Source organism: Lepisma saccharinum, chromosome 16 (assembly GCF_977018435.1).
Source record: "Lepisma saccharinum chromosome 16, izLepSacc3.1, whole genome shotgun sequence".
NCBI classification, from domain to species: Eukaryota; Metazoa; Arthropoda; class Insecta; order Zygentoma; family Lepismatidae; genus Lepisma; species Lepisma saccharinum.
The window spans coordinates 48,028,267-48,051,515 of NC_139244.1; the positions used below are offsets into that span (position 1 = coordinate 48,028,267).

Below are 23,249 nucleotides of genomic sequence, written 5' to 3' on the forward strand. Positions count from 1 at the left end.
TGTCATTTGTTCTGTTTCACTGTGTCACAGACAACTAGTATCAGAAGGACGAAGTAGATAGACTAAATTGTAGATGCCAACTTGGTAACTAGATTTGCAAATATTTGACATGTAAACTGAAGCAAAATTCGATATGACCACTTCCACTTGAGTTCTATTTTATTTCTACCATTTTTCGTATTGTTTGTTTACTTCCTCTTAGGTTACAGAACGTGTTTTCTCGTTTTGTTTTACGGTACATAATGTGGCTGATGTAGCTATATCATTTTTTACAGAATATGTGTGTTCCTGGCAACCCTGGAACACATCGCTTCACGACGGGATATGACGTCACAAATGCAATCAAATGTTGTGTGTGGTTGCCAGCATTCAGGCGGCAAAATGTGCTTTTTTGGGCGACTGTAGCAGCGAAACTACGCACCAACGAGAAAAATGTTACTGAGAAAAGTTCTTTGTTTTGATGTCTTCTGTACGTTTCCGTGGTCCGTGGGCGCCATTAAAATGACACCCTGTATAATCTGAAGTGTCCCAGAAACAATGAGCCTGACCTAGACTAATTTATCTAATCATAAAATAATTTAGGGACTGCATACGGGAGTGTCAATTTCAGTCACTAAATGTTGGTCTCTTTCAACAGAGCAGAGCCATGATTGGTGCTAAGTACATGCTGTGCAGGAAAATGGAAAGGCAAGTGTTGCAAGCAGGGATGAAGTATCTGTCTGAAAAGGGGTTATGGTCTGTCGATTTTTCCCCTCCAAAAATTATGCTATGTAACTTAGTCAAATTTTCAAAATTACCAGAAAATTACAATTTCTTTATCTTCCATTTGTTTTCAAAATTGTGGGATGAAGATTATGTGTCCTCAAAGAGTAGTCTTTTACCATGCTTCCCTGCAAATTTGGTTGCCAATACTAGATGTGATTTTCGAAAATTATTTTTCTGTTAAGATGGCAACACTGCTTTTCCTATACATTGTTATTATTTCCACCCCAAGAAGTATCAAACTATTTTCAAAGTGATTTTGCATGGTTGTAGGAATATACCACTGTAACATACTACTTTTTTTGTTCACTTTGGTCTATTGTGTTGGCCACAAGAGGAGGAGGGGGTAGAAGCCCTGAAGATGAATTTCTCAGTACATTACAACTCATTATACAAAATGCTTCCTGTAAAGGACGTAAAATTAATCACCACAATACACTATTTCCAACAAAACATTTGTAGGATTTGGGAGGGGGACTTCAGGCCCTTGAGTGCAAAGTAATGTAATGGTAGTTGGGATTGTCTGGCTGTCAAAATATCCATTGTCTGAATGTAAGAATGTCTGAAGACCTGTACATGGAGAAGCTTGGAGAAGATCAGACATATTTATGTCAGCGCATGCTAAATGATTTGGTTTATTTTACCTTGCATTTCTACCACTTTTGGCTAATCGTGAAGATGAGGATGAGTGATGAAATTGATGAAGGACACTGGCAAACAACTCCCATGTCCAAGCCAGGATTCAAATCTGGAACCTCTGGTATCATAAAGTAGTGTGCTAACCACCCCGCCATGGAGGCCAGCAGTCAGGGGCGTGAAGGGGTGTTTGCACACCCCCTAATTTTCTTCAGCACCCCTATTCAAAACTTATGTTGAAAACATTAACCGTTACAGTGTCATATGTCGTAGTCACATTGAGCACCTGAATGTTAGGTATTGTAGTGAGACTGCTGTTATTATATACAACAGCCAAGCATTGAGGGAGAAGCCGCAATCAATTTTATGGGGCGGCAAGGGGCAAACATTGAAGTGGAAAAAAAAAAGCAAGGCTAGCATAATCTAAGAGCAGCAGGCCAAAATGATACTCAAGATGTAATTAGTTTTCATGTATTTCTTTATTTTTTCTTCCAGACAGCCAGGGCACCTGCAGGGGGGAACAGAGAGGCAATTGCCAGCCTAGATTTCAAATTTTATGCAAATAAAAATACATTTTGTATATTCGTAAAAGTTCAGATCCGTAGCTAGGGGGCGGCAAACAATCTAAATTAAAATGTTATAAGAGAATGCATTGTCCTATTAAATTAATATTGTTTTAAGTTTGCAAGAATTTGGATCTAATAATTTACTTGCAATCAAAGTGAGCAATATCATTCTTTTCTGAAATGCATTGTAAATTACCAGAGAGAGAAGTAAGATCAACTATGTACTTCCGACTGCTACTGCTAAGCAGTTTGGTCTTAAATGTATGAACAATTGTTTGTTTGAAAAGGAACATTTTTGCTGTTGGTTTGTTATGAGATGGATGAATTGATTATGTAATGCATTTAAATAATATGTTATGTATATGTATTAAAGAAACTTTGAATACGTACACAATTTAGTGTTAACATGTTGCATATGTATTTTCTATATTTTTTGCATCGATCCATGTTGCATATGTGTAAAACATATGTTGTACATGAAAGTTTTAAATATCATATGTACAAAAAGAATTATATTTGTCATGCATTTTATGTTTGAGCTTGTTTTCAATTATTAAGCTAATGTGAAGTTGAACATGTATAAAAAATATTTCAAATTGTTTGTCCAACACAAATGCTTTAGTATTGACTGCTCCCCTTTGTGCATGATTTACGAGGATAATACTGTCTTTGATACTACTACTACTATAGTGGAACCACAATCAAAGAAACCTGCGCAGACCCACGACTCCTGTGCACCGTGCTCCCACGTGGAGGGGAGGGGCAGAGTGGACATGCTTCTTTATGGCCTGAAGGGAAAGCTGTGCGGGGACTTTTCATCCAAGTTTTCTTTCCTTGTGGTCGCTCTATACTACTATTAATAATAATGACGTCATTATTATTATTGGCATTTATCCTGATACTTGCCCCCCTCCCCCTCAGACACAAATTTGTGGTTGCGCCTCTTGCTAAAACATGCATGCATATTTCATGCGTTCTTTATTTTTAACATCGCAACCCCCTAAATTTTATTCTGCACCCCCTCAGCAACCCCCAGATGATTAATCCTGGCACCGCCACTGCCAGCAGTGCATGTTAAGAATTTTTTCTATAATGAGGGTGAACACAGCACTTACCATTATCATTGCAATCATCTCCTCCAGCTACAGAGTTTGCATCTTCACATGATGGAGTTGATTTAAAGCTGAAAAGAATGTACATAGTAATAAATAATTTTATATTTGAAAAACGATGCAAAATTATTACCTATAGCAAAGAATATAATTGTACCGACATAGGCATTTCTATTGCAGTCTGAAATAGTGGAACATCAAAATTTATGTTTTTCAGGGGACCAAGTTGGAAAAAACAGTGGTAAAATGTAAAATGGAGGAAATTTTATAACATTTTGCTATGTTCAGACCATCAAGATTGAATGAATAATGAGGGAAAATGTAAAATCCTGGATCATAAAATTGGTTGATCATTTGATTGAATTTAAAAATGTGAGTGCATCAGCTCTTAGGCTATTTTGCACCCATCACATTATACAGGCCCAACCCCTTACCATAACTAAAATAAACAAGGGTCTGGGCAGTAAAATATCCTTACCTGGGTTAAAAGCTGAGGCTGTAAGGGAGAACTCAGCACATATAAGGACAAAACACAGGACAACATAATTTATTCATCAATACAGTCCGATACTATTGGCCATAGGTTCGATGGTAAAAAGTTCAGTACAGATGATGAGACAAGATAAACGAAGCATTGGTGGGTAAGCATTCAATCAGAAGAGGGATTTTTCATGTCAAATTCGAGTTTGAACCCAGGGCCACTAGAAACACTGCAAGGACTATGCTGAAAAGTGATATGTTTTTTCAATCCTATTAGTACATACAGGGAGGTTATTTCAGTCGTTTACCGCCAGAGTGACGGCCGTTCGGCGGACTCTTCATGCAACAAGGTGCCCTCCCAAATACAAATATTTCTGACATCTAATTTTAGATTAGACATCCCTACTTTATCCTCAGTTGTTGCGACAGCGCCGGCAGTTTATCGGGGGTTGGGGGAGTTGTCAGCGCTTCATACTGCACGTGTCAGCAGTGATGCCAACCATAGGGACATGTCCCTACGCATAGGGACTTTTCACTAAATTTCGCCCGTGTAGGGACATAGGGACAGATTTTGCCAAATGAGGGAAAACGTAGGTACTTTTTTCAATCTTGGAAAATGACATTTTATGAATTACTTTATCTGGATACTTTAGTGAGGAGGAGAAAAAAGAACTAACTAACAAATCTTCATCAGAATTTTGGAATATGTTATCGGTTACCAAAAACTTTCAAGGTAAGTTCTTTTTTGAAAACATTTCCACTCTCGCGAAAATAGTGCTAACATTGCCGCATTCTAACGTGGAAACGGAAAGAATATTTTCAATGTTAAGTGATACAAAAACAAAAAAGGGAAATAAAATGGGACCAAAATTGTTAAAGACTGAAGGAAATACAGCATATATATCACCAACCAACATCTATCTCTTCACAGCAGCAACATGTATGACTTCAAATAACATAATCAACAGTAAACGACTCAATGTTATTCATTAGGGGTGTGCGGGATCCTGAAAAGTCAGGACCGGGATCGGGAAAAAAAATTCCCGTCCCACTCAATTTCACTTATTTTGCAATTTCTACACGTGACCCCCAAATTTTAACTTCAAATTCGTGATTTGGAGGCCTCAATTAGTGAGTATGCCAAATATTACAAAAATCGGGGAGGGGTCATGTATTGTAAATTTGCTCCTTCATTAATTGTGGAAGCACCCAGCAGAAAGATTTGGTAAGTAAATGTGTATATTTTATCTTGTTTTGCATGCTCATGAGGTGATGTTTTTTTTTTAGTCGCTTTACTTGGCGTACGGACATTTGGTCAGTTGTAGGGACATTTTGACTACGTCTGTAGGGACATTGCCGAAAAATGGTTAGCAACACTGTCGGCTACCAGACGTAGTCAGTGTACGTTCATGTTCACTTCTGTTTGCGTTTATCAGTACGCGTGTTGTTTATACTGTGTTATTGTAATGTGCTACTCATGGCCAGTGCTTTATTGTGTGTTAATTGTTATTCATTCATTACTTATGCCGTTAAACAAATATAGTCTTGAACAGAGAGCTTTTATGTACGATAATTACATGAAAACAAATTCTTGCAGAAAAGTGGTCAGGGAATTACGAGAGACAGGATCTCTTGAACCTAAGAAACGTGTTGTATTGATGTTGAAGGAGGTCATTTTCAACATCTCTTATAACACAGGAGGTTAGTGATCATCATTATTATTACTTTTAAATATCATTTTACGCTTTCGGTTTGCTTTATGTGCCGGGATGCTGTCTTCCATTTCTGTCAACTGACGATAAAGTAGCGATGTCTAATCTAAGATTATATGTCAGAAATATTTGTATTTGGGAGGACACCTTTTCCAGCATCCTTGCGACAAGGTACGTGCTTATTTCAATTGTAATTGTAACTGAAATTGTGAAAAGTGGAAACATTACAAAACAAGCTGTTTCTGTTACGGACTTCCTGAACGCAATTTGCCGGGACCTGTTGCGTGAAGAGTCCGCTGAACGGCCAACACGCTGGCGGTAAACGACCGACTGAAATAACCTCCCTGTAGAAGGTATGTGACAGATTAATCGGTACTCTATCGGCATCAGCCAATATAGGCATATTGGTGTATCAACGTATCGTTAAAATTACCGATTATTTTACCAATCTGATATATCTATAAATAAATATATTTTAATTTAGTGCAAAATTATGCCATTTATTATAATTTTTATAGATAATCTCTATATCCTATAAACAGTAAATGTCTAAATATGCACATTCTTTTGCATTGCAGTCACCTGGAAACACATTCATTAAAGAGGTCAATGAACCATTCAAATTCTTCAAGGGTCATTTGGAATTTTATATTCGATCAGTAGAATATTGGTTATCGGTATCGGTAAATTTTATATCGGTACTTTATAGGTGGCCCATCCATCCCTAGTACATAGTATGTTAATAAAAAAATAAGGATACTTTTTGACTTCCTTGTTTACCAAGAAAATTCAAATGGTTCAAAATCAGATCCCTGATGGGAACTAAAAACTACACTGACCCGCTATCATGAGGAAAATTAGGGAACAAGATAGAAAAGAAATAAAATAGGGCTATGCCAATATATATCAGTATCAACCAATACAAAGAGTAATGGTATCAGTAAGTATCAGTCATAATTTATTCATCAACATCGTCCGATATTTTTTCAGAGTTTGAGCATTTTCCAGGTTCTGTAAAAATGCTGTGTGACAATATGTGGAGTCCAATACTCGTGAAAATTACATCTAAAGTTTCAATTTTCAAGTATTTTGCACCTGTATTGTGTGATTCGATGACTACTTCCAATGTAATTCTTTGAATATTTTAGAGCAAAACACAGGTAAACGATGTGTATAATCACAGTGGAATACTTAGGATTAATATTAATCCTGCTTTTAACTGTTACAATTTTCAAGCCTGATTATTGGTGAGAATCAAAAAGAGTATTGGCTTCACTATCAGTTCAGCCCTAAATTCAAACTCATATCTCGATAACAGAAGTTGGGACTGAATTCAATTAACATGTATCACTCAATAAAAAGTCACCTGGCAGGCCTTGACTGGTGCGTGATTCATGATTTGGTTTATTTTTCTTCGCATTTCTGCCACTTTTAGCTAATCACGAAGATGAGGATGAGTGATGATACAAAATTAACGAAGGAACAGTCAAAAAGATCACCCATGTCCAGGCCAGAATTTGGACCCTGGGACTCCTGGGGTCGTAGCACAACGTGCTAACCACTCAGCCATGGGGCAGGCCTTGACCTTCAAGAGGTTTTGCAACATCGATTTTTAGTTTCCTGTGTGAAAAAGATTATTTGATTTTAAATTGATTCTAATAACACGCTTCATTTCAAAATAACATTTTTGCTGTGTAGTGGAATGTGAGGTAACAAGCTGAAGTCCCCAAAATTTCCCATCTTCTGCCAGCTTGGAAAATAAGTGCCATGCTGGATTTTTTGTTGGAAGCATATTAGCAACTTATAACATTGGATTCATGAGTTTGAACAGAATTCTACGTCCAACTCCACTTTATCTTGCACACTATCACCCCCACTCTTGACAAGAAAACATATACTCACAATCCTAGATTCTGATAATCCAAACTGCTAATGTCAGAACAATAGTCATGGTCATAAATGACAGGCACAGGCAGAGGCACTGGACCTGGAGGAACTGCATCTTCACGTGGCTTCTTGTCAGCAGGTGAGAATGCTGTAGGCTGTGAAGCTGGCAAAGGCAATGGTGAATTCTTAACAGGAGCCTGGGGGTCCCTGCATAAATGAGTTTCAATACACATATAGATAAAATGTTGAACATTTTGATATAACTTAGTACATGATAGATGAATTCAATTAGCAATTAGTAATTAATATTATTACAAGGTTATCTTCTACTCTTTACACATTGTCTAGGAATAGCAGGATAACAAAATAATAATAATTCCCTTTATTACATTATTACATTACATACTGAATTTGCATTATCATATAATTTAGACAATTATCAACTATAAGCAACAATCATACACAAATATACAGCTATTCAATACATGTAATAAGGGGGGAACCCCCGAAGTAAGCCCGGCTCCTCCCGCCTACATTCGAGGGTATGGTCTTATTGTCCTGGTTCCTAAAAATATACCAGGACGTCAGTTCCTCCGAATTTGACGGTTCCCCCGACTTTATTTCCTCTATTTATTACTATTTGCATTTTAAAATAGGTATAATAATAATAAATTGTAATGTTATACAAGGAACATATACATGATATAATTGATGTACTTTATGTGATATTATTTCTGTTCTGGAATCCAGAACAGATGACATGACATTACATTACATAACAATATTATTTCAACAACATCATGAAGAACATCTTCAATAACATTCTCGATAACGATTCCCTGGCAGTGAGACAAGCATGCATAATATTGGAGTCGCAGAAGATTCCATTCCGGCATTCCAGAGCGGTTTGATGTACAAGATTATTTTCCTCATCAAACCCACAGAACCCAACTCACAAGTCCAGAGCCCCAGTCTGGCATACCAGAGCAGGGAGAACAAAAAAAGGCCGCATCCTGCGCCCACACTGATTGCTATTCATTAATTAGAAAGAAGAGATAAAATTAAAATTTTGGAGTGTGATATTTGTATTTGTATTTGAATTCTTTAGGGTCGTTACCGCCGCGTGCACAACTGCTGATCTGGCACACGTCCATGCAAGAGTGCAGCGTCTGCATTCCAGGGAGGGGACAAGGGATCACGACGGACAAGGAGCAATGTCCGTGTGAAGAACGATGCTTTATTGTCGTTGCTTCTCTACATTATAAAATGGCATCCTATCACGCCCGTCTCACTACCAGGGGTCATAACTTTTTGTTTTATTACATTATTATTTAATTATTTAATCAATGTAACGGGAGTGATTAATGTTTATGAAACTAAAAATATCCCTTTATTACCTTCACCTGTTAAAATTATATATGTTTAAAGTACAAGAAATATAAACATTAATATATTACATAAGAAAAATAGAATATGTTTAACCATGCTAAGCGTACAACTTGTGTAAGTTAATTGAACGCAATGAACATACATATATTAGATGTTGTTAAATTATAATCTTAAATTGTAATTCTAATCTCAGTCCCGAGCTCAACTCCCAGGGAGTCCACTGGCTTCCAGCGGTGATTCATTTATTTGATCTAATTTGATCAGATAAGCTTTCTTAAGTAAATTAAAAATCTCCAGAAGGGAAGCTCCCGGGATGTCAGTTTCTTGTTTTGGGATTTTTTTTTTTTTAATTAATTTTTTAAAATTTGTTTCTTTAGCATTTTTTGGTCCTCCCTGGGGATCGAGCTGACATCATTTACTTAACACTGCTGTTCCTCCTAACGCCGTTCCATCCGTCTCATGTACTTCCTGTGTCGTTCCCCAGGCGTGCGAGGTGGGTGGATTCTTCTTCTCTCGGCCGCCTCCTTCGTCCAGCGGCGACATCGCAGCAGCGACGCCCCGACGCACCCTCCGGTGACTCCTCTTCGGGGAGGGGCTCGGGAGGCGGCGCAGGGATTCCTCTCCTCGGATTCCTTCTTGGTGTTTCGGCGGGGGCTGGGCGGGGCAGGGGGGCAAAAGGTCGCCGGCGATTATCTCACATGAATATCTTCAGCTCCGCATCAGACACTGTGTCTGCCAGAGCATTTAATTTATCAAAATGTGGACTCCTTAGCAGATTGTAGACGTCCGTGTGGGGAAGTTCCCGCCTCGCTGCGATGATAATTTCGTCCGAAGATTGGCAGAAAAATACCTTGTGCTCTGGGGTGTCGATTTCCGTCGTGCAGGACCTGCAGAGATTGTTGTCTCGTCTCTCAGTTTTTAAAAGATGGGTGCCGTATGGGCCGTGGCCCGTGTGAAAATGGATCAAGCCCCTCGAGAACCCCTTGTTTTTATGCACCAAAGGCTCGTTCGTGTTCGGCATGAACTGGTAGAGTCTCCTACCCTTCTCGGAAGAGCTCCATTCCCTCTGCCAATCCTCTCTTACTCTATGCTTTATGTCACGGAATGTTGGGTAGAAGTTTCCTAGCATCTCGGTTATCTTTCTTTCGTTGCCCTTCCTGAAAAAGTAGGAAAGGGCCCGGAGCTTTATAATGTAATCCAACGGCAAGGTGCCCGTTACTGTGAGCAAGGCTTCGGTAGATGTTGTTCTGAACGCCCCGGTTAGCCTGAGCAGAACCTTTCTCTGCGACGATCTGAGTCTATGCACGTATGTCGATTTCCCTACGGATGTCGATGCCCACGCAGATGCACCATACGATACTATCGAGTCATAAATGTAGACCAAGTTCGTTTTCCAAGTTGAGGGTGGCAGATGGAATTTGTTGGAGGCTATTGTGGCCACCTTGTTCATTATTAGTTCTGCTTTAGAGGTAATGGTTTCGATGTGCCTCTTGAAAAGCAGCCCCTCGTAGAGAGTGACTCCGAGATATTTTACTTCCTTCACTCTTTTGATGGAATTATTATTTATTTTAATTGTAGGGTTTCTGTTAAAACTTAATTTTCCTTTTAGTAAAACATAGTTGGTTTTATTCGCAGAAAGATCCAATTTGGCTTTGTTACACCATTGCGTCAATCTATTAAGAGCAGTAGAAGTGCGTGATTCAATCTCCCATCTGGAATTTCCAGTTATCACCAGCAATAAGTCATCTGCATACGCAATACACTTGTGTACTACCTGTAGGCCCTTCATGACTTGGAGACATGGTTCGAAATTAGCATTCCACAAGTGTGGACCGAGTACCGATCCCTGTGGGCACCCTTTAGATATAAGTTTGTTGATTTTTCCTTCTGGAAGAGATAAAAACACTCTCCTGTCGGTGAGGTAGTCAAGTAAGATAGTGTACAGTGTCCCAGGACAGTCCAAGTTCCGCAAAGTTTGGAAGAGGTGGGGCCACCAGAGGTTGTCGAAGGCCCCCGATATATCCGCCAGCACCGCCACCGCATATTTCTCATCAACCAAGCCAATCGTGTTTAATAGATTGTTTATAGCGTCTTCGGTAGATCTGCCTTTCGTGAAGCCGAATTGAATGTCTGAGCTGTTTGTTAAAGCTGTGAATTCCAAAAGTCTTTTAGTCAGTAATTTTTCGAATATTTTTCGCAATATGTTGATAAGACAGATCGGTCTGTACGACTTTGGGTGCGTTTCCTCTTTTTTCCCGTCTTTTTTAATAATAATAAGTTCAGATTCCTTTCAAATTTTCGGAAATTCCTTAGCAATGAGACATTGATTGTACAGAGACGTTAGGAAAGGGGCGATTGCCGGGGTTGCCATTTTAATGATTTCGGCAGGAATTTTGTCTGGACCCGGCGATTTTTTGCTTCTTGTGGCCGTGATTACAGTTATGACCTCCTCCACGCTGAAGGGAAGGAGGGGTCTGTTGTTTTTTTTTTCTTTATAATTACTTCTGATGTATTTATGGGTGTAGTTATCTTCATTTACGTTATCATCGGGAAGTAGAGTGTTAAGTAGCAATTCCGCTGTGTCTTGCAGGTCCTTGGTGTAGGTGCCGTCCTCTTTCTGCAGAGTTGTAAAACCAGTTCCAATCTTTATCTTGTCCATTGCAACCCTATAGGGGAGTCCCCATTTGTCATTTTTTAATTTTGATTCGACAAAGCGTTTCCAGCTATTGGTTTTAAAGTTCTTCAGCTCGGCTTCGTATCTGCTCTTGGCCCTCCTGTAGAGATCTAAGTTTATTACCCTCAGAGCGTGTATTCGCATCCTCTGGTACAGCTTACGTGCTTTCTTCATGACTTGCTTTAGGTTTTTAAGTTTTTTGGGCCAGAGCTTACCAGATTGTCTCCCGCTGGACGATAATTTCGGGGTTTATTGATCTATTGCATTTTTTAGTTCTTCTGTCACGTATTTTGCCCATTCATGCACGGTCTTTGTAAAGTCCACCTGCGGTGGGAGATTTATTGCTTGCATAAGAAGCCTATGATTAGTTTTTCTCCAGTCGTACGTATTTTCGGCCTTGCTTGAGGGTTCGTTGATGTTGGTTAATAAACAGAAGGTGATTATGTTATGGTCACTCGTGGTTTCCATGTCGAAGACCTTCCACTCTCCCACTTTTCCTGAGAGTTTGTTGTTTGATAAAGTGATGTCTATGTTGCTGGATGCCCCCGCTCTTCCCCTGTACGTTGGCGGATTACCAGGAGCATTTTCGACAAAGAGGTTGTGGCTCGCAATAAAATCTTCCATCAACTCTCCGTTAGGATCCGTTGTGTCGCCGTGCCACCAAGGGGAGGAAGAGTTCGCATCCGCAGTAATCAGTAATTTGTGGATGTTGTAGGCATCGCATGCTTCCCCAATCTTGTCAAGAAAAATTTCGAGGTTAGTGCTGAATTGACAATAACTATTTATAAGGATGAACGTAAAGTTTTCTAGGGAGAGTTGTACACAATTAATGTGCGAGTTCGAAAATTGAGCGATTTTGGTTGGAATGATGTTCTTGTTCATTAAAATTACAGCAGCTTGTGGTTTCTCGCTGTCATGTAATACTTTTATTCCTGACGGTACGTATGGTATTTTACTATTAATAGTATACGGTTCTTGAATGGACAGAATATCAATTTTATTTATATTTGCGAATTCAAATATTTCCTGGGTAGCTAGTTTTGCACCATTGAGGTTGGCCTGTAAGACTCTTATTTGGCCGTTCATGGATGTCTGACGATCTGGTAACATTGCGGCCATTCTTTATGGTGGATAAACGCGACTCTTCCGTACGCCCTTGCGAAGTCAGCATAAATGTCTTCCAGCTCGAAGGGCATTTCCCTTCGTGAGAAAACCTTGTCAAGGAGTTCAAAGAGTTCATTTTCCGTAATTGGTATGTTATTTGACGCTAGAGTTATTTTGTCTATAGCCTCCGGATATGGAAAAGTAATGTTTCTGCCGTTCTTATGTTTATATCTGATTATTAGTCTCAGTGCGGTTGCCAGGTTATCTTTCTGTTCCAGCCGACTGAGGCGTAAAGACGTTTCGAAATCTTTATATATTGTATCTGGGTTTATGTTATTGAAAGTGACTTCCGGTGTAGGTGGGTTTAGGAGTGTCGGTTTGCAAAAATTAGGGTATTTACTGGAAGGTTGGAACTCAGGAGCGTTGGGGTTGAGGTTATTTTCTGAAGCAGAGGTTGTGTTTACAAGGTTTGTTCGCGGAAGTTCTGAGGGGGTGGGCTCCAGGTGCAGTTGCGCAAGGATGTTTGTTGGCGAGGGAGGGGAGGGAGTAGTCCTTTTGAGTTTAGGAGAATAGTAGATAGTGTGAGGTCTCTCGGGTGATTCCGATGGGGAATCGGGTGGGGTCATAGGCAGAGTCGGGTGGGGTCATAGGCAGAGTTAAAACATTGTTTGTATTAGGTTCATGGACTGGTGAGGCACAAACTGGTGATGGCGGGGTGGATGAGGAAAGTGGAGAATAACTGTGTGGCATTTCAGAGTAGGATGACTCCGGGGAGCCATATGGGGGGTTAAGTGTGGGGAAAATGCAAGGCAATGCGGTGAAAACGCTCATGGGTAGTCCGGGAATGTTTCGACTAATTATTTGGTAAGGTAGTCTCGCTGGAGGGGTGGATTGATTGTTGGTTAGGTAAAAATTTGATAATGGATTGTTATTGCAGTGACTATTGCAATACTCTGAGTTAAGTATTGTCGATTTTAGCAGGTTAATAATTAGATCGTCAATCGGTTTCTCTTCTTTAGTAGCTAAGATTAGTTTCCATTCTCTTATCTTTCTTTCTCTGTATGCTGCCGCCCTTGCTGCATCGCGGCGAACGCGGCAGGGTGTTTTCCTGTTCTTGGCCCTGGATGACTGTTTGGAGTTTGTCTTATGGTCCATAATCGGTTCTTTCAATTAGTCTTTGTAAATGAATGTTATATGTGGGGCAGTCTTTGCCGTCACATTCTTTTTTCCTTCTGAGGCAGGGTATACACTTCTTTGGTTCTTCGATCCTGGGGCACTTATTTCTGGTATGCCCCTCGCAAGCACAGTGAGTGCAGATTTCGTTGTCCTTGCAGTTTTTGCTTATGTGTCCTAAATTTCCACATTTATGGCAGTTTGACACGGCAATGTAGTCTTTTATAGACAATGACTGGAAGGATATGAAAACCTGGCTTGTTTTTAGTAGGATCTTTCTTAAGTCAGGGGTAGCTTCGAATACGCAATGACAATTTGCCCTGTTGCGTGGTCCTGTTTTAAATCTGAGATTAAACTTTTTGATGTAGTCCTCCCATGATATATGATTCTCTAAATTCAACAAGAAAATCTCCTCATAAAGCTCCGTTTCGGATTTATTTGAAGGGACATCGTAGACGATGAGAAGCGGATTTCTCTTTTTAGGAAATTCGGCCCTGATCTTGAGTTTGGCAAGTTCGCGATGATTTATTATCTTCTCTGCCTCTTCTCTGGTCTCCGTTTCCACTATAAGCATTTTGTTAGTCGTCCGCATTTGCTTTATTTTAATACCATCCCTGGGGAGGTTAATTGCCTTTGTAAATACCTCCTGCACCTTTTTTGAATCTTTTGTTTGATTCTCATCTGATATGAAGACAGTGTGCTTGGGTTTCTGCACTGTCTTCTGTATTTGTGCAGTTTTCCCAGATTGTGTTACCGCCGGTTGGGCCAGCGTTTGAGCGTAGGAGGGTTTGGAGTCTGCTTTGGCAGTGCTTTGCAGAATGTCGCATGCTGTTTTTAGAGACTTGTTCTCCGCCACTGTGTCTTGGTGTACCTGAGCCATTTTAGCAACTATTCCCAGAATAGATGTCTTATTCTCTGATGCGATGTTCCTGTCTTTGGTTATCATCAGGTTTAGCTCTAGTGACAGTTTAATGAAGAGTCCAAGCTGTATATCCGCAGTATCTGGAATATTTTCCATTATGGGGTTCATTGTATCCAATTCCCTTCCCCCTTGTAATTACGGGGGGTGGGGGGCTGGACTGGGGGCCGCCCCCTATCTGCTGGTTTCTCTTCTTTCTTGGGTCCTCTAATGTTTCCTGGGAGCGCAGTCTTTTATTAACTACTGTTGTTTGTGAGTGGAGGCCAGACCGATCTGAGACCGGACCGCCAATTTGGAAGGATGGAGTATCATTTTCTCTTGTTTTATTCTGTGTGGGGATTTTTCGATTTGATTCCCCTTCTTGGGGCATTCGGGATTGTTTTTCACTAAACAGGTGTGTAATTTTACTGAAATATATTGTCTGCGATTATAAGTTCAAAGTTTATTTTTCATTGTGGTGTCGACGGTTTGCTGACTGTTCCGAAAAGTCACCGCGTGGGAAAACTCGGAGGATAGTTCTCATAAAGCAAATTGTTTATAAAAGCTCAATACTTACGGCTTCCTGGAGAGCTGGCTTCCAGATCTCCACACAACACCAAAAACAAAACAATCACCACACACACCGCACTAACTCCCGGCACTTTTGGACACACGAAACATTCGTTCCAACTTGATTTAAACGGACGAAGACAGAGCTGGCGCGCAAGACGTCTTCTTCCTAGCACGTCACTCACTCTACTCTTTACACATTGTCTAGGAATAGCAGGATAACAGGTTCTTAAACAGCTCTTTAACAAGACAATGATGAGTTAAGCTTTAATGGATGGCTGCTACGACTGTCACACCAGAAACAAGTAAGCCACTTTGGGTGGCTGGTAAGACAGTCTTTATCAGCACCATGTAAGAACAATTAATGTGCCATTTCATCAACATTTCAATTCTCTTTTTCTGTTCATTTATATGCATATGAAGCTATGACATACTCATATCTCAAAATAAAATATCCATTGTTACTATTATTAAAATACAGTTATTTATGTTTCTTTTTTTAATAGCAAACATTACAGACAAGATATAGAATCTTTGCACATCAACGTTGTTACAAAACTGGGAAATATAATTTGGGAAATTACAGGTTATATGAGTTTTAATGGCTTAGTTCCGTGTGAAAATGAAATAGCTTCTTTAATATATTTTATGATAGTTTATACTACTTACGTATATCTATGAAAAGCAGATACGTTACTGTTCCCTAGAAAACACAGGAAAATTGGAAGATCAAGAAACTGGTACGCAGAAAGGAAGTGATTCCAATAGTGCAAGGTACAATTGCAAGTCTAAAGTACAATCCAAAATAAATGAAAGTGGTAGAATATATTTCTATGCGGCAGGTAGGGATATTTCAACAAAACTCATAAATAAGAGCAGTGTACAGACTTACAGCACAATTAAACCTGGTGCCACATTCCAAGATGTCACTACAAAAGTCGTAAAGGAATGCAAAAATTTGAACTCACATGATCTAGTGGTGTTACTTGCAGGTACTAATGACATCCCTAAAAATGACGGTAATAAGCTTCTTCAAAATATGCAAAAACTGGTACTAGACTTAAAACATACAAAAATACTCTTGTTTTCACAGTCCCTCACCGAAATGATTTACCTAATTGGTCATGGGCAAATAGACAATGTAACTGTGGTAGATATATGTAAAATAGGTAGAAGATTTCATACCTATCATGGTTTGCATCTTAACACAATTGGGAAAGGATATTTAGTTAGTGAAATATTGAACAAGTGAAACCAGGGAAACGACGCTGTCAATCTGCCTCCATAGGTAGCCCATCCTTGCAATGGGGACAGATCACACAATCAAATCTAACTAAATCTTTTCATGGAAATTTTAGAAATAAGGCGATTACCTCTGCCAAAAACAAAATAAATTCTCATCTTGACTACTCTAATACTATGAATATTATGCTATTACATATTAACTTGCAATCTATAAGAAACAAGCTGCCGGAATTAGAAATTGCTCTTGCTGAATTCCCATGTCACATATTATGTGTGAATGAACATTGGTTAAGAAAATATGAGGAAACAATGTACATACCACACAACTATAAGCTTGCATTTACACGGGAGGAGTTGATTTACATACGATCTGATTTTATGACTGACTATAAGGTACTAGATATTACACAGTTCTGTCTAGAGGAAAGTTTTAAGGTGACAGGGGTTATCATCAATAACATAAAAATAATTACAATAACAGTTTACAGAATACCTAACTCAGATTTAAATTTGTTCATAACACAATGGAAAAAAATAACTACATTCCTTGAGAAACACAGTCTGTATAAGGTTATATATGTGGGAGATATTAATATAAATGTTCTAAATGACAATAATGACAAGAAAACTGTATGGGATATTTTTAGATCATTTGATTATTATTATGTTAATGATCAGCCAACAAGAAAGGCTTCCTGCCTAGATAATATTATTACTAATATAAACATATCTGAATTATCATGTGGAACAATTGAACTGCTCTTATCTGATCACAAAGCCCTTTGGCTATTCATTCCAGTAATCTTGCAAACAACACAACCCACTAATACCAAACTGGTTAAGAATTTTAGATTACACGGAGTGAGCCATATATCTATGTTAAGCTTTGCTTTAAATGAAAGTAATTTACATCAATTAATAATTGAAAGTCAAAATGTAATAGATGGATGGAATAGATTCATAAACACAATTACTTGTTTATTAAATTACTACTGCTCTAGAAAAACTAAGGATGTCAACTATAATAAGACCAAACAAAAAATAAATACACGAAAATGGTATACGCGTAATTTGGAAAAGTATAGACAACACAATCTCAGATTATACAATAAAGATAAAAATGGTACCTGTCAGCTTAAAATGGAATACAAAAAGGCATTATATAATTATAGAAAATAAATTAAGCTGGCCAAAATGAAAGCTAATGAAAATTACATAACTAATTCTGTCAATAAATGCAAAGCTGCTTGGACAGTAATAAAAATGAAGTAGGTAAAAATAAACTAGAGATATCCACACAAATCAGCGCAGATGCATTTAATAAGCACTTTGTACACAGTACTCTATTATTACAAAACCACGATCAAGATGTTCAAAGCATTGAAGATACTTTTGTTAATTTAAGTAAATCTCATGAAAAGGGTATCAAATTTAATTGGTATGAGGTATATCCACAAGAAATAGTAAATATAACAATGAAAATGAAAAACTCACATAGTGAGGATTATTATGGTTTCTCAAATGCCATAGTCAAGAAAATCAAAGATTTACTGGCCCTTCCACTGACATACCTTATAAACTGGTGTTTACAAGAGGGAATATTCCCAGATTGCCTTAAAATTACAATTACTATTCCAATATACAAAAAATGGGATAAAAGTGACCCAGGAAACTATAGACCCATTTCACTTGTACCTATTTTCTCAAACATTTTTGAACAATGTATGAAAAAACAATTGACTTCTTTTTTTGAAGGTTATCAACTTATAAACCCATCGCAATTTGGTTTTAGAAATGGACTTTCTACCATCCAAGCAGTCAAATCTATGGTGGATTCTATAATTGAAGGTTTTGAATCTCGTTTGTACACATATGGAATTCTCCTTGATTTGAGTAAAGCATTTGATACTACTCCACATGATCTACTTATTGGAAAAATGAAGCACTATGGCATTTTAGGTATAGAACTATCCATAATTAAGTCGTACCTCACCAATCCACAACAAATAGTTAAAATTAACAATACAGTATCAATGCCACTTAATGTAACTACTGGTGTACCACAAGGTTATGTTATTGGCCCTTTTCTATTTTTGGTATATATTAATGATTTACCTAGCCATCTACCATGTAAAACCATTATATATGAAGATGACACAACACTGGTTACTTGTGACAATGACTTAAATAATCTGCTTTTAACAAATCAAGCCATGGTAGATATCACTCGGAGCTGGCTACAGTCCAATAAATTAATCTTAAATAACACAAAAACTGAAATGTTATGCTTCTCATTGTTGAATGTCACAACAAACATTAACAAAAATGAGCCTGTAAAGTTGCTGGGTATACATTTATATTATCAAGGGTCATATATACTGCTGGACAATGAAAACCGGACACTTTAATATTTGACATCTGAATTGCAATAACAGCTCGCAGGTATATTACAGAATGTTCGGCAGATCATGTAGTACCATATGCACCATTCATAGGCTCGGACTTTGTTTATGCATTCGTACTTAATTCAGTTTCTGCAACATTTAGTTAGCCCTTGTACCAGAGCTTTTATCGACCTATTGCGTTATCACAAAAAATGCAAGTGTCCGGTTTTTTTTGGTCCAGCAGTATATATTTTATATAAACTGAAAAAATCTGTCAGTAAAGACATGGTGACACGCCTTTTTCCATTCTGACTTGTTGCATGGCACATTACTCTGGGGTAATTCTAGTGGTGTACAACAGGTAATCAAATGGCAAAAGACGGCTATTAGGTTCATTATGGGTGTGTCTGATATGGTTACATGCAAACCTTTTTTTATTGAACTAAAAATAATGAATCTACCTGCAATATATATTTACCAGTGACTGATGTACGTAAAAGAAAACATCGGAGCCTTTCCGATGCACTCAGAGGTTCACAACTATAATACTAGGAAAAAGTATAATATTGGCACACCCCATATTAGACTTAGTAAAACAAAAGTCAGTTACAAATATAATGCTCAGACACTTTACAATCTGTTAACCCTAAGCATTAGGCAGTTGAACATGAATAGATTCCGGAAAACTATTCAAAATTTTCTAACAGAAAATTGTATTTATAATGTAACTGAGTTTAAAGAAGCTAATCTCCCTGTATCTTTAGATCATTAAGTAAAATATACCTAACAACAACGTATACGGGGATAGCATTATCATTACCTTAACACTAAATAGAATTATGTTACAGTGAAAGGAATATGGGTACTGTATAATAGCCAGGATGTGTAATCATAACATGTGTAAACTGTTAAGAATAAGGACTTGTATGTAAAATGATTTTTTATTGTAATATATGCTTGAACATGTACAATAGTGTACTGTATCTAAAACGCTGTAATCAATTTAAACCTTGCTTATAACAATATTGGAATGTAAATTCACTGTGACGAAGTCTATTGCAACGTGTAGTTGCCTAATTACGAATAAATTATTTTGATTTGATTTGATACATCAAATAAAATTTGATAGCCATTAGCATGAAGATATATGTGAACTCCTTGGCTGAAATGTGCTTAAATGGTATAATTAATCCTACTAAGTCTCTTGCTTTTATCAAGAAGTGCAAGATTTTTATCTTTTTTTTTTCGTTAGCTGCCAGACTAAAAGTCATTAATCTCACAATTGCTAGTCCATGCAACCAGTTGAATCGTGTACTTGAATCAATTGATTGAGTTGACGATTTAAGTCCAGTTTATGCACAGTAAGGCTAATCTGGACTGGACCTACAGTTTAAAGTGAGATCCAAACCACTATTTGCCTCCACCGGGTATCGAACCCGGGATGTCTTGAATCAAATATGTTTTTGAATGAATTAAAGTTCTTTCTTTTAATGCAAATATTTATATTATTTTTTTTTACTCCCAAGTAAATCACTAGGACAATGGAATCGCAATTTTATACTTTTCATGGGACCAAGATAAAACAATAAATAAAATGCTGGAAAATGTGCAATCTGGGAACATATTATAATTCCAGCATTGTGTGTGACATTTCCCATACAAAATATAGTGTTCTAGACATGAGATTGGGTTAAAATATTCTTAATGAACTGATTTCATAGAATTATAAAATACTTTGTGGTGTTTGCTAACAAATGAAAGAAACTTGAGTATGGTGACATAGCATCAATGCATGAAAAGCATTAGTAAGGAAAAAGTGTTACATGTGTGATGCTTTAAAAATGTAGCAAAATTTGACTTCATTTGTCTGTGAAGCAAATAATCACGTACTAATAATTTATGTTGGCGAAATATACAAATTATGTACATTTACAAACAGTTAAACCTTACTGCAATTAAAAACACTAATATAATTTTCAGGTGAATCAAATTTTGTTATTTACATGTAGTAGCAGGATCGATAAAAATCATGATTTATATTTAAAAAGTAATTTTTGATTATTTTTATATTTAAATTGATTTTTTTATTTAAAAAAAAACACACTTGAAATTGCTTGTATGGTTTTTTGACACTATACATATAGATATGTTTTTATTACAGAAAGGCTTATTCTGGTAAACAGCCCTGTAAAATATTTGAACAGTTTGATTCAAGTAAATAAACTACATGTAAATATACATTTTTCTGTTTCTGATGCTGTATATAAATTTATGAACCTACATTGAAAATATTTGTTAAGTGTGTTAATGAAACTATAATAATTTCAGTACCGGTAACTTTTTCTTCCAGTGAAAATAAAACATCCTAGATGTTCTACATAATTGTAATTTAAAATATTTTTTTAGTCTCTGTAGCTGAATTTTGGCAACTATTTTATTATATTTTGCAAAATATCAGCTGCCATATTTATTTAAAGTTTAATGATAATGACACTATTTACGGTTTAACATGATTAGTATTTTGTATATTATTTTACACAAAATGTTTGCTATTATTGCCTATACAAATTATTGAATTTTTAAATCAGGAGAAATTTAAGTGTATTTACAGTTTGCATATTACATTACACAATTGTGCAACATGCTCACTACTTACGTAGCAATTGGTGTCTCTTCCTCCTTATCTTCAGACAGGTATGGCAATGCTAGCGGAACAAGCGCCTCTCTGGCTGGAGTTTTGAACATGTTATCTTTAAAATGGAACTCACACATGTATGCATGCACACACATCTGCAGCGGAAGACGCGGATTCTTTGCCACTTTACACCATTCCACATATCTAAAAGAAAAAAAATGACTTCCTGTGCATATATGTATTTACAACAATGAAAACATATAAAAATAGGAAAATATGAAGAATGAAATGCAGAAACTGGTCACAGTTCCAACTGTGTAATGTTTTCCACACAAGTGGTACAGGATGATGAGAAATGCATCTCGAATGTCGGAAAATATTGTGGAAGTAAGTTTGAAACATTTGTGTTTCCTTGACACTGGTTTTTCACTTTCATATACTTCTATATAATTCTGGGTATGACTTGAGATGACCGGACCACTCTCCGATTTTCTTCATATTTTACATACTCACTAATTGAGGCCTCCTAATCACATATTTGAAGTTAAAATTTGTCGGTCACGTCTAGAAATTGCGAACCACTGACGATAGCCTCATGAACCATTAGTGCAAGCCCCACGAACCATTGGCACGTGGTTAGGTTAGGCAAACATAGTTAAAACTTGGTGTTGTGGTAGTATCAGGATCTAGAAATTGGAAATAATTGCGAACCATTGACGCTAGCCCCACGAACCATTGACGCTCGCCCCACGAACCATTGGCACTAACCCCACGAACCATTGGCACATGGTTAGGTTAGTTCGGTTAGGTTAGGCAAACATAGTTAAAATTTGGTGTCAGGAATTTGGCTGTGAAACAAAATATTTTGCAAAAATCGACAGTTTCCATTCCGAAAACTAACGCCTTATTTTCGCTTATTTTGCAATTTCTAGACGTTTCTGACAAATTTTAACTTCAGATTCATGATTAGGAGGCCTCAATTAGTGAGTATGCCAAATATGAAGAAAATCAGAGAGGGGTTCAATCATCTCAAGTCGTTCCTAATTCTGTACTTGCCAACGGCTATTTGTGGTTAGATTAGGCAGGCCAGGTTTATATCTCTTAGCATTGATATAATATCTATAAATGCTATCTAAAAAAAAGGTTCTAAATTACTTCTACATTCATTTCCACTAGTCTAAGATCCTTATTGTCGCTTCTATCAACGGAGAATGCCCTGTCCATGGGGAGTGTTTGTGTAAGATAATTTTAAAGTTTCTTTTTCCAACATAAATAACTTTTTCGAAATCCAAATAGTGCTCATTACTTTACGGGAGGTTCAAATTTCATGTGACAATAATTCCCAAAATTCTACAATAATTAGTCTTTCTGCTAGGAGAATTAGAAAAAAAACATAAAACAATCGGAACCGTTACCAATATTTCAATCTCTCGAAGGGCTACAGACTGTCAAGGGTACCAATTCTGAATGTGTATAAAGCCGAACTAAAAGTAGGTTGTCAAAAGTTTGTGTACATTCACTTTTATGCAGTTAGACTAATTGGAGCTGGAACTAGGGTTTGAAGTGGGAACGTCAGACTACTTGGTTGCCTATAGTTACGACCATATGTTACTATTTATTAACATTTTTCGTAATGAAAGGATTGAAATTAAGTATACTTAAACATGGGAAATTGGATCACCACCGAAACAAAGAAGTGGGTAGGTGTAGAGTTGGAAATGGTTGGAAAAAAAAAAGTTGGCCAAAAATGACCGAAAAAAAAGGTTTTTTCTAAATCTGGTTTTCTGTCAGTAAAATTTTGTTTAAGTCCACTTTATGCTGAGATATGCTCATTTAATCTATAGCTTAAAATGGGACCTGCACCATTGTGCCTCTATTGAGGATTGTCTTTGGAACCCATTGATTACAAGGTGGAAACATTACTTTCTGCCATCAGGGATGTTCGTTCTTTTATATGTATGACATTCAATCAAAAATACAGCCATTTTCCAACAACAGTATTCGAAATTATAAGTTACATTG

General features: G+C 37.4%; 1 protein-coding gene across 2 annotated transcripts in view; it reads right to left on the bottom strand.

The window, feature by feature from the left end:
* The window catches only part of LOC146000471 (uncharacterized), a 59,213-nt gene that overhangs the window by 24,802 nt on the left and 11,162 nt on the right, over positions 1-23,249 (bottom strand). For both annotated transcript variants that reach the window (XM_083138133.1, XM_083138132.1), the window contains exons 2-4: positions 21,249-21,431; positions 7,171-7,362; positions 3,080-3,147 (exon numbers count right to left, since the gene is read on the bottom strand). In XM_083138133.1, the coding sequence (XP_082994259.1) occupies positions 3,080-3,147; positions 7,171-7,362; positions 21,249-21,431 (443 nt within the window). The remainder of the gene's footprint in view (positions 1-3,079; positions 3,148-7,170; positions 7,363-21,248; positions 21,432-23,249) is intronic.